This window comes from Canis lupus, chromosome 5 (genome assembly GCF_003254725.2).
Source record: "Canis lupus dingo isolate Sandy chromosome 5, ASM325472v2, whole genome shotgun sequence".
NCBI classification, from domain to species: Eukaryota; Metazoa; Chordata; class Mammalia; order Carnivora; family Canidae; genus Canis; species Canis lupus.
Genome location: NC_064247.1, coordinates 21362668 through 21375422, shown reverse-complemented (window position 1 = coordinate 21375422; position 12755 = coordinate 21362668). Strand labels below are relative to the sequence as shown.

The 12755-nt window shown below is 48.3% G+C and overlaps 1 protein-coding gene across 5 annotated transcripts in view; it reads right to left on the bottom strand.

Annotated features, from left to right (window-relative positions):
- Positions 1–12755, bottom strand: part of PPP2R1B (protein phosphatase 2 scaffold subunit Abeta) — a 32804-nt gene that overhangs the window by 4585 nt on the left and 15464 nt on the right. For 3 of the 5 annotated variants that reach the window (XM_025465576.3, XM_025465574.2, XM_035716502.1), the window contains 4 exons: positions 8835–8989; positions 7828–7970; positions 7363–7454; positions 3071–3192 (listed from right to left, as the gene is read on the bottom strand). In XM_025465576.3, coding sequence (XP_025321361.1) covers positions 3071–3192; positions 7363–7454; positions 7828–7970; positions 8835–8989 — 512 coding nt within the window. Of the gene's footprint in view, positions 1–907; positions 1001–3070; positions 3193–4664; positions 6930–7362; positions 7455–7827; positions 7971–8834; positions 8990–12755 lie in introns of those variants that run through there. The other 2 variants (XM_049109470.1, XM_035716503.2) reach the window with 2 other exon arrangements.

The window sequence follows — 12755 nt, the reverse complement described above, 5'->3', positions numbered from 1 at the left end:
GTTTGCTGAGGTTCCGGGCAGCCTGGCCAGCCCAGCCTGCGGAGCAGAAAGCCCCGCGGAGACTGGCAGCTGCCCCGACGGCTTGTCACACCATCTCCCCTCTGCCTGCCTTGCTTCCACTGAACTCCATCCTGACACTGGACTCGGATAGTGGTCGTGTGGCACCTATGAGATCGCTGCATGGGGTTAAGGCCGGCTGCCCATTCTGCACACCCGCTCCAGGTTAGGAGCCCAGAACCTTGCCTTGGACTCCGTTCTTGGTTATGAGTTCGGGCAGCGCCGGCCACGGGTAACACCGACAGAAAAGCATTCACGAGAAGCCACATCCCACCCAAAAATGGGCTTTCGTCATCCACCTCCAACTTTCAGGTCAAGCTCCTGGGCATAGGGTCCAAGGGCCTGAGGGTCCTTCTCAGTCCCCAAAGTCCCACAGGGAGACGGTGCCGAGAAGGCCAGAGCTCGAGGGCGCTGCTCCAGCTGGCCTCCCTCGGCTCCGTTCTGTCCTCAGCAAAGGCCTCTCCCCTCCCAGCATCCAGAGCCAAACTCCGTAGATGGCCCCAGAAGCCCCCCGACTTCTCTCAGTGGCGGGGGGCAGGGGGGGACACAAGGACAAGCAGCCCCTCCTCACCCAGGAGCTGAGACTCCTGAGCCACACAATGTCCCCCATCCCCCCACTGCGGGCTAGTGGGAGCACAGGGGACAGAGGCCAGACATCCTCGGGGCCTGTATGGCTTGGAGTTTGGGGAAAATAAGTAAAACTGAAAAAAAAAAAAAAAAAAAACCCAAGGGCGGAAAGAAGCAAGGGGTGCAGGAGGAGAGGAGACTCCTCGGCCGGTGTCTGCAGGACAGGCGGCTGGACAGGCGGCTGGATGGACGGGAGCGGAGGAAGGGGGTTCGGCCCCACGGCGCCCACAACCGCTATTTACGGATGCTTCGCCTGATGCGAGTCCCCAGACCTGCGCTCGCGGGGAGACTGAACGTCCCTCACAGCTGCTCCTTCCTGCAATAACAGGACTGACATCACTGTTGTCAGGGAAATGGTGTTTTGATTAAAATCATGTGACAGCTACTTCGTGATTCAATAAACAAATCCCCTGTTAACCCTCGCCTGACAGGCCAGTGGCAGCTCCCTCGTCAGAGGCCAGGAGGGTGGCCACGGGGGGTGGGGGGATGGGAGGGTGAGAAGGGGGGGCCCAGCCGCGCCAACACCACCAATGGGCAGCTGAGTTGCCCTGGGCCTGCGGGGGCTCAGCAGCGCTGCTCCCTGGCAGGCCCCGCGGGAGCTGGCAGCTCTGCAGGCCCCGGCAGGCCCCGGCAGGCCCCGGCAGCGCCCCCGCCCTAACTCTCCCTTCGGGGCTGCCGGCCCTGACTTCCCGCGGCTCCCAGGGCCCCGACGAGCGACGAGCAGCGGCTGAGGCGGGTCCAGGGCCGCGACAGGGACAGTGAGCGAGGGGTTAAGAAGGATTCCTGGTTCGCTCTGGATGACTTCCTGGATCACTCACTTGGCGCCGGCCCCTGACACGCAGGGCCCTGCTGGCAGCACTCCGTCCCCTCCCTCTCACCCGGGCCACTTTCCTAGGGTCACACAAAGGCGGGGAAGGCAGCCTGAGGGTCAGGCCAGGGGGTTCTGGGTTAAATCGTCCACAGCCTCAGGGGCCTCCCGCGGGCCGGGAAGCCCCAGAAGGCAGAACAGGACTGGGGGGAGGTTGGCGCCCCGGGAAAACCAGCGCCTCCCACCCAGGGCTGTGAGGACCGACTCGGCCACCAGGGCCGGTCCCCAGCTACTCCAGGCCCAGGTCAGGGGCGACAGGCACCTCATGGCCCGGCCAGGCGGCCCTGAACTTGTAGAAAGCCCCTCACACCTTTCTTCCCAAGCAGGGCTGCGGGTCGGGCCTAAAAATATGCGACTATCATTCCTGCTCCTTCAGTGAAGGGCTCCTCCCAGGCCGCGCTCCGTGACACCCAAGGGCTGAGGGCTCAGGCGCGGGGCCCCCCAGACCAGCCCCGCGGCACCTCGGCCTGCACAACAGGAAACCGTTCTCATGGCCTCAGTTTACATGAAATGAAGGGAAAGCCACGGGGCCTTAGAACAAGCGTTTCGATGTCAGAGCCTTCACCAAGCAGCCCCACCCCTGCAGGGCGAGTGCCGGCGTCGGTGCAGCGGGGCTTCCCTGGCCCAGCGGACGCTCACACAACACGGGCTGAGCCACGCGGGGGCCACGGACGGGGTCACCCCACAAACACAGTCCTGCCGGTGTATTTCTCCTAGGATTTTCTTAACACGTGCTCTTCTCTCTAGCTGACTGGATCGTAAGGGCGCAGTATGGAACACACACACCATACAGTGTGCGCTCACGGGCTGTTGGTGGTGTCAGTAGGCCTCTGGTCAACAGGCTATCAGTAGCAATGTTGGGGGGGGGTCAGAAGTTATATGCAGATTTTTGACTGCACCAGAAAGGGGGGCGTGCCCCTAATCCACGCTGTTCAAGCGTCAACTATATCTGTGAGCCCCAGGCACCCTCCTAACAGCCCCAGGGCTGTGACCCATACCAGCTCCAATTAACAAACAATGACGCTCAAATTCAAAACGTTTGCACATCTTCTCTAGAGTGGCATCAAATGGGGCTTTGGACCATTACCCAGTAAAAGTGACAGGAATGGTTTTGTCCTTGAGCGGACAGGACCACCTGAGCGGAGTTGTAGCAAATATGGAGGGTCTATAGTCTCTGAGCTTAGTGGAAATAACCCATTTCTGTAAGAGCTCTTCCCCAAGCACCCTTGTCCGGTGTGTGAGCCTCGCTGTCTCTGAGCGGGGCGGCGGGGGGGGGGGGACCCCGAGCCACAGGAGTGACAGAGCTCCGAAATGCCCACCCCTCAGAAATACTCTCAGGACGAAGGACAAGAGAGAGGACAACAGGCTTTAAAAATATACTCTTGGCCCTAAAAGCCGGCCTGTCTCCGCAGGGAGTTAGGGCGCTGCTTCAGTGGCTACCTGCCGGAATGCCAGGCCACAGCGACCATGTCCACCTCAGCCCCCAGAGGAAGGGACCCAGGTGTCAACAGCACTTACCTTCCCGGTGTCCTCTCCAGGCCCTCTGGGTCTCAGGAAGTGGTTCTTGTCAGCCCCAGGGCCGCTGGGCTCCTCACTGTCCTTCACAGGGAAATCTAGCTTCCTCAGTCTCTGGGCCACCGCTAGAGATACAGACAGCAGTCCAGTAACGCCCCTGACCCTGACCCCCTGACCAGGGCACGGCCCTCCTCAGCCCACCTGCGCCTCCCAGGCAGGACGCCCCCAGGTGGGCAGAGCACAGGAACCTACAAGCCGTGTGGTCCCCTGGGCAGAGAAAGCTGGTTCGCCCTAGAACCTTCCTGAAAGTGCCTTTCCCTCGAGCGCCATGGAAAGTGTCAGCTCGGGGCTCCCCCGCATCTTGGTCACTGCCTGCCTACACACCCCCAACCAGGCAGAAAAGACCTGGATCCTTCCAGAACTGGTAATATCAGCCTCAGAGAACTCTGGAGAAATAAACTACTTGGCTTTTCTACCCAATGAGTAATTAAACTCATCTTCCAGATTTCCATCTCAACTGAACATTATGTAATTTCCTGGAAACAGCAGGTTCACGGAGACAAACGGGCAACAGTGAAACCACCGCGGGTACGAGGACGGGAGACATGTGAGTGACCAGGAAGAAGGGGCAAGGAATGGAGGCAGGACACACAACAGAGGGAGACTGTCATAGAAGCACAGAGTACCCATCACTTCAGCCTTAAAGTGAGGGTACAGCTCCGTCTCCCCTCAGGTTTCCAAGCAGAGATGACAGAGGAGACTCCAAGAGAAGAGTGCCAGGAGGAAAATCAAGTGTTAGAGGAATTTAAGTAAAGGCAAGAAGGAAGAATTAGCATGCAGTGCGTTTGGCCACCCTGCCCACCATCCCTGGGTGGGACACAGCCACTGTGACTTCTGCAGGAAAGCACCAGATTGTCAACTCTGTGGCAACACAGTGACTAATACATAAGATTGCACCAAGAAAGCATTGCTGGAGCTCCACCACTGGCTCAGGAATGACAGGTCTGTCTCCCCAGAAGGCCTATGCAAGGATCGCAGATGCTTGGATGAGACGGCTCACAGGTCAGGCTGCCGGGCTGAGTCAGAACAAGCCATCCAGCAAAGACCCCTGAGGCCTTGGCTCCCAGTGGCCAAGCTGTGGCATTTCTGGGAGCTGAGGACTCTGACTTCAACAAGCCCTCATTGAAAACCAGACATTAACCAGTGCGTCCTTATGAAACAGGACGTACCTTCAGGTTCCTGTCTTCTTGGCAGCACAGAGGAAAAAGATCTAGTCTCTCAAACCTGTGACAGGTCAAACCCACGCAACATAGGAAGAAACACTAAGGTGGATTCCAGGGTTGAGGAGCCCTCTTTATTGGCATCAGCTTGCTATGTAGGTCTCCACTTCACTTTCCTCATCAAGCAAACAGATGCCAACGTACATCTCAGGCAGCCATGTAAATCCCCACAGAACCGTGGCCGGAGCAGGGAACATGAAGAAGGATGACCCAAAGCTTAAGGGCTGCAGAATCTTTCTGCGGTGCTGAGGGAGAATGGGATGTAGTGTGGTACCTTCGATAACTTGTTCCCGCATGTAACACATCAGAGGGACAGATTTTAGAGATTTGTTAAACACATTTTTATTGAGCACCTACTATGTACACCAGACACTGGTCTAGGTGCTGGAAATACAGCAGAAGACAGAAGAGACAAAAATCCCTGCCCTTACAGAGTTCCTGGAGCCGCCACTCTAGTGATAACAAGTTAGGAAAACTGATCCGTGGTTAATATGACAAGAATAGTTCCCCCTGAATAATACAACAGATTCCCTATTGCTTGAGATACGAAGAGCAAATGAAGTCCCTAAAGGGTCACCCAAAAAGAGCCTCCTTAGCTCCCAGACCCATGTCTGAGAAAGCCAGGGCTCCTGTCTCCCCTTCACCAAAGTCTTAGAAGGAGAGGCCAACACTTAAGGGCTTCCCAATGGGTATATCTGAAGTCTAAAGGACATTTAAAAGTCCATCCCAAAACCAATGGTATTTCCAACCAAAGAGTAAAGCAACAGTTGTCCAAGTTTGTTTCAAGAATCAAGACAATAGTCTCTCAAATATGCAATTCACTGAAGTGGAACATAACCTAGAGATAGTAAAAAACAGAAGAACCCCAACACTAAAATTAAATGTTTATAGCATAATATTAAAATGAAAATGTAGGAATACATTTAATCCTTGGCCCAAAAAGTAAGAAAATAGACACTTCCTATAAGGTTGGCTGGCAGTTTCAAATGGAGGCAGATGATGTGTGATTTAAAAGGTTAGGTTTCTCTAAGGTAAGACAAACCTGGAAGCATCTGGTCAAACTTGGTTTCATGTAACAATTTCATGTACAAAGTTAAACAGAACAGGACTCCCTGGCTCACTGAATGAAAGAATTAAAAAAACAAAATGGAAACAAGGAAACCACAAAGCAACATACAAGGAGCAAAAAATAAGCTACAATAAAACCTCATTAATTAGACTTCATTAGGACAAGGCCAGTTTGAGTAGGTGAAAAATATAATTAAATCTAAAAGAAAAAATATGTATATTTTCCATGAAATACATATGTATATATTTCAGAGATAGAGTAAAATACATCTTAAAAAAGGTGTGGCCTGTAGCAATCCCCAGGAAGGTATTTTAATACAACTAAAGAGTGCTCAGTAACTGGCGTAACAACTGGTAAAAGGGTGCTGTTTAAAATGGCTTCAGTAGTTCAGATACAACAGGTTGCCTTACATACTGTTAATTTGCTCCAGCAAACCCTTCAGCTTAACTCATTATCTTAAATTCCAGGAGGAATTAATGAGGTTTTACCGTGGACATAGCACAAACACTGCAAATGGTGGGTGGCCAGCATCACCGATTCTGGAACACTGGTACTGAAGCTACAGCACCAAGGACCAGATGTCAACACGCCGGACACAGAGCCAGGCAGAGAGCAGGAAATCCTCAGGATACTCTACCAGCACTTTCTCTACTCATCAGAAACATCAAACAGCAATCTTACAATGAAGCCATGAAACTACTGCATGTTAGGAGGCACTACATTTTATGTTTCTCAGCAGAGAGCAGGAGGGAGCGAAGTGTTTCGGACGCACTCACGGTGCTGCGCCACTGGCGCCCGGGTCAGTTTCAACAACACGTGAGCACCAAGATGCATCCGTACTCCAGGTTTCTGAATGACATGATTACAGTAAAAATCAAGCAAATAAAAACCAAAACATCCAATACATGAACCCTGAGCTTCCACACCCCCCTTCCATGTGAGATGCTAATGCAGACCATCATGATCCAGGAAAATGTGGCTTTCCCTACATGCATCTCCATGTGTCTCCCAAATAGAGTGTTTATAAAATAAGTTATTCTGAACCATGTACACTGACTTTGGAATGATGGAGAGACACACAAATATATGTAAACGTCAAGAGAATCACTCCACTCCCTGTCTGGGTCCAAACCCACCCGAGTTGGTGGGAATAATAAGTGGCCAGGGCCTGATGAAGCAGTGAGATGCAGGAGCCCACACGGTGCCAGGGGAATCAGGAGGAAGACAATCAAGAAATGACTGTACCAAGTATCAGGAACTGGTCACAAACAGTAAAATGCTTCAAAAATAATTATTCCAAAAAAGATGACGAGTAAAAATCCCAGTTCATCTTTAGAAAGAATCAAGTCACTGAAATTTGATCTCTTGTAAGCTGCTGCCATCTGCTTGGATGAGGTCTTGAAGGTTCTCCACTTTTTCTCCACCCAGTTTAAGAACAGAGGGACTAGAACTCTGTGATAAAAATTTAGTAAAAGTCCTTTCCCTCCTGTTCCTCATTATGCCAACGCAAGCACTGGAAAATTCCAAACAAAATCAAGTTAGTGGTACAGAAAGTTTATGAACCGTCTACATGAATATTAGTATGACAATAATGATGCAAGAGCATCACTGAACTCTGAACTTCTCGCTGCGGTCAGTTTCTTTACTCTGCCAAGTTCATCGAGTTAAAAACTTTAAACACGGGGGAAAAAAAAAAAAAAAAAAAAACTTTAAACACGGATTGAAATCCAAACAACAAACTGTTCTTCCACCAGCAAGAGTCCTACTTCTACCCAGCCCTCTACTGCGACTCAGAAAGTGGCCTGCTTCATGGCGGGCCAGGATCTACCCCGAGGGGCATGGCATCCTAGCAGCCCCCCGCCCCTGCTCCGAAACATGCATCACCTGCCCACCTCACTCGCTCACACCCCACTAACCAGAGCACGACAGAACACAGAAAGACTTACCACTTATGGCTTCCTGTGCAAAGTATTTGACATCCATGTCCTCATCTTGACCTAACTTCTGTAGCACTGGCTTCACTTCCTCCTGCAGAGCACTAAAATCCAACAATATTGTCTGTGAGAGGCATCCTCTGGGCCAGATAAATACTATAGGGTATATATAGTCTCTGGTCATTTATGAAGTTTAAAATTAAAAAAAAAAATGTAAATGTTTATAATATATACCTGACAAGTACTAAGTATTCTAAACCCTGAAGAGACTTAGCTCCAGACAATGATCTACACATAGAGCTTCGACACAAATGACAGTCACACCCTCAGAAATGCTTGTCCAATTACTTCCTTTTACACAAACCCCTACCTTAGGTCAAGTGAAAAATCACTAAACTTAGGCTCCGCTATTACTCCCCACTTAAAAGGTAAACACTTAAATCTACTTCTTAAATAAGACTAATATTGAAATCTTACTCAGTATCTAGAATTGGTCCAATTTTCTGAAGAGATTTGGCCACATTGAAACGGACATTCGCTACTTGGTCTCCTGCCATTTTCAACACGATAGGCAACATCTGCTTAGTGGTGATTTCCTGCCCACAGGCTTCAGACAGCGCCTTGGAAAAGAATTAAGATAGCACATTTAAAACACTTTCAGGTTTTGTTTTTTGTTAAAGATTTATTTATTTGAAAGAGAGAGAGAGTGCGAGCATGCATGGGAAGAGGGAAAGGGGGAGAAGCAAAGAGGATCTCAAGCAGACTCCTGGCTGAGTACAGAGCCCAACTCAAGGCTCGATCCCCCGGTCCCAAGATCATGACCTGAGCTGAAACTGAAAGTTAGACACTTAACCAACAGAGCCACCCAGATGCCCCTAAAACACTTTCATGTTTTTAAATATCTCCAAACCCAAAAAGCCAAATGAGTAACTTAAAAAGAAAGTAAGTGACCAACAGGAAAATGTTTCTAGTCTGAGCATCTGAATGAGGGATACAAGGTAACATTTAAAGAATTAAACCAGAATTCACCACTGATTTGAGTACTGCTTTTTTCCCTCTTTTTTTAAAGATTTTATTTATTTATTCACGAGACACACAGAGAAAAAGGCATAGACATAGGCAGAGGGAGAAGCAGGCTCCATGCAGGGAGCCCAATGTAGGACAAGATCCCAGGACTCCAGGATCATAACCTGAGCCAAAGGCAGATGCTCAACCACTGAGCCACCCAGGCACCCTTAACTACTGCTAGCTAGCTAGCTAGTTAGTTAGTTAGTTAGTTAGTTAGTTAGTTAGTTATGGAATTTTTTTAACTACTGCTTTTAACATGAATTTAAAAACTGACATTTTCTCCCATCAACTAACTGAATTAATCATTATAAGAAACAGGTTTCAAACAGAACACAACAGATTCAGATTTCAGAAATACAGCCCCAAATAACTCCTGTAGCAGTAGAGCTTAGCAGTAAAAGATGTGTAATACTTACATTAATGCAGAATAAAGTGGTCATTCTGTGCAAGTAATTAGGATCATTTGCCATTACTAGCACTTTGGGAACGATGGTATTCTGGGCCCACTCTGTACCAAACTTCTGAACAAGTTTCATGAGGTTGTTGGTGGCAGCTTCCCGGATGGCGTACACTGGCAGAATAGGTGATAGAGCACATGGTCATGCTGCTCACATCATAAGCATAACCTACTTTACTGACATCATCATCGAAGGGGGCCCCAAAAAAGCTCTCCACAAACACCCCAAATTTACTCCTACTATAATGGCAAACGTGCTCAGATAGAACTCCTAATATACTGATTTGGTCTTTTATAGTTGAAAAATGTCTATATTCAGGGTGCCTGGGTGGTTCAGTAGTTGACCTTTGGCTCAGGTTGTGATCAGGGTCCTGGGATCGAGTTCCGCGTCAGGCTCCCCACAGGGAACCTGCTTCTCCCTCTGCCTCTCTTCTCTGTGTCTCTCATGAATAAATAAAATCTTAAAAAAAAAAAAGAAAGAAAGAAAAAGAAAAATGTCTATGTCCAAGAAAAAGGAGCTCAGGAGCTCATTAGAGGCAACACTAGTTAACAAATACTGAGTGTCTACAAGGTGCCAGGCATTACAGGAAGAATACAGAAGATACCCCCACACACTATCAGAGGAGAGAAAGCTAATGCCTTCCGAGGAGTCACGTGGGTCAGAGTGATCAGCATGAAGCATATGTACAAAGATCGTGAGGGCTGGAGGAGTTCAGAGAAGAGAGAACAGAGGGGTCCAGGAAGCTTCAGGAAAGAGAGGCCTTGCTCTGAGCCTTGGACATTAAGGAGAATCTGTATAAGTGGAGGAAAGAGGGGAGGTATTCCTGGAGAGGACAGACACACATGGAGCAGGGCACGAGGGAAAGCTGTAGTAAGCAAGGCTGCAAGGCTGGACAGTCAGGGGACTCGGAACAGAGCACTGTGGAAGCTAAATTTAGAGTTTGTAAGAAAAACAATGAGTTTTTAAAGCAGAATTGTGACCCGATGACCAATGTGGTATTTAAGCAAGATTATTCCAGCAGCAGCAAGAACATCAGAGGAGAGAAAGCCAGCAGGGAGGTCACACAGAGGTCACTGTGGTCACCTGCACGTCAGCAAATAAAAACCTCAGAACCATTCGCCTCTTTTCCCTTAAAAGGTTTATGTGGAAACATGTCAAGTATCATCTGTGAATAAATGTGTGCGCTTTAACATCTAGCAACTCCCTGTAAGATTTATCAAGGATATCATAAATCTAGATAATGAAAGCCCGAGCTACTATTTTCTCAACAACTCACTGGGGTACACAGCAGCAACAGTCAGGCCCGCTGCAGCTTCCTTTCCCAGGTCCTGTAAGACTCAAACCTTGGGCTTGGATAACAAATCCGGGGCAGTGGGTGCTGATTCCTGTTTCTACTTCCCTCTCCAGGTAGGCCACCCTCCCAGGTAATAGGATGGACAAGGAGAGCTATCCAAGCTGCAGCCCTCATCCTGGACAATTTATAGACGGCTTCCAGGCAGGAAATATCTACTCTCCCCAGTCCACAGATCCTTTTGGGCAATGCCACTGCTAAGAATAAGAAAGGCAGCGTAGCCGAGGAACTACATAATTTATTACTGACATGAAACCTGACCAACGTCTGTGGGAGAAGCAACCTGTCAGTGATAGCAGAAGCGCTCCCCACAGAACAGACGAGAGTCAACTGCTTTACCCACCACACTAATCCCCTCCCTTTACCTTCAGGGTCTCAGTCTTTGGCACAGCCTCCTCCCAGCTCCTCCCATAGGGTGAGGCTTCCTAAAGCATCTGTGTCTTGCCTAATTCTGGTTTTTAATTTGCTAGAGATTTTTCTCACCTCAATGCCATGACCATAGGAAGGGATCTCAATGCCAGAGTAACCAGAGACCACACATGTGCTCTGCCTTGGCCCAGACCTCAGCTGTACTCAACTGTACTTGGCCAGATGCCTACTATGTTCTTGCCTCCTCTCAATTTTGTGCCAAAAGAATGCCAACCATTCCAGAGCTTGGCCTATTTTCTCCTCTTGTTTTGTCTCTCTCCCTATCCTCTCAAGGTCTGATGGACTCGCAAGGTTCCTCTGAATGCCTAACACACTCCATATGCTCACTCTGATTCTTTATCCTTTCTCCTAGAAGAGATAAGTTCCCCTTCTAAATTCCGAAATACTGTCCACTCAACCTCAGAAAAAGAGGTGGCACTTTCTTCCTTATACTACTCCAGATTTTTCACAATATTCTGTATTTTTTATTTTTAAAGATTTTATTTATTTATTCATGAGAGATACAGAGAAAGGCAGAGACACAGGCAGAGGGAGGAGCAGGCTCCATGTAGGGAGGCCGATACGGGACTCGATCCTGGGACTCCGAGATCACGCCCTGAGCTGAAAGCAGACGCTCAACCGCTGAGCCACCTAGGTGTCCCCATGATATTCTTTTAGTAGTTTAGTAACCAGGAAAAAAAGTTTCAAAAATGTTAACTGATCAGTGATCACTACAAAGTAGTTATCTACAATGCAAAACAAAGCCAACAACAAAAAACCCATATGATTAATTAAATACAGAATAATTTCACAGCTGGAAATTCACTGATTCAAAGAATGTGGCAACACCAATTAAGTTATGCTAGCGTGCTGCTGCAGGAAAAAGAACAAGGGTCTCTTACTCCCAAATTGGAGGGAAAATATCTACAAAGTGAGGAAGGAGTAATTGACTCCTACAGACAGAGCAATCTTATATAGAAAGGGTGTCAGGGATCCCTGGGTGGCGCAGCGGTTTAGCGCCTGCCTTTGGCCCGGGGCACGATCCTGGAGACCCGGGATCGAATCCCAGGCTCCCGGTGCATGGAGCCTGCTTCTCCCTCTGCCTATGTCTCTGCCTCTCTCTCTCTCTCTCTCTCTCTCTCTGTGTGACTATCATAAAAAAAAAAGAAAAAAAGAAAGGGTGTCAGGAACTCAATTCTTTGTGGAACATTAGGACTTTAAAAGTTCCTCAGAATTTATCCAGAATGCAAGCTTTCAAAATAATAATAATAATAATAATAATACATAGAATGACCCACTGGGATGTATCCTTCCCACTAATGTTAAATACGTATCAGAAATAACATAAACATTATTTTCCCTAAAGAAAAGGAATTTCTTTCCTGTGATTTACCAAACCTTTCATTTAAAAGAAAAAAAAAAATTGGCCATAAAAAGGTAACTTCTTTAGAGGACAAGAAAAAAGTCCTCACACCTTTTTTGAAAACACTGAAATTACCTGCATATATATGCTTTTACAAGATTTGCACATTTCTCTTTCACACTTTCCTCCTCACTGTCTTAACCTCATGATCTTCCACATGACCCAAATATGCCCTTAATGAAACCACCTCGGTGTACAAGCAGACACAAGTATCCCACTCCTCCCAAATATCCAGGTGTAAGCATAGCCAGTGAACAGAGATACTTTCAACACATCAAGTCTATATAAGGTGTTGTGGAACCGAAACAGGATGCCCAGCAGATGCACCAAAATATGGAACCAAAGCTCACCCAGAACACTGTAAGCCCCCAGGGCCTCATGTGAACAGCTGTCAGACCACACTGAAGTTGCCAGGCCTGGACACAGGGCCTGGCAGTGAATCTCGCTGGTACAGAGGGCACCCCACCCTCCCACCCATCACTGCCTGGCAGACAGGAGGAGATACGCAGACCTGAGACCTTGGCAAAAAGTCAACTGCTAACAAGTTAACATGTAAGGTGGTTTTACAGAAAACATCCACTGCCTCGTCTATCTTGATAAGCAGCTTTCACTAAGTTTGTGGCACTAGAAGAAAAGGATTCTGTGATTGTTGATTTATGTCATAAATATAAAAAGAAGAGAAATTACTTTAAAACAT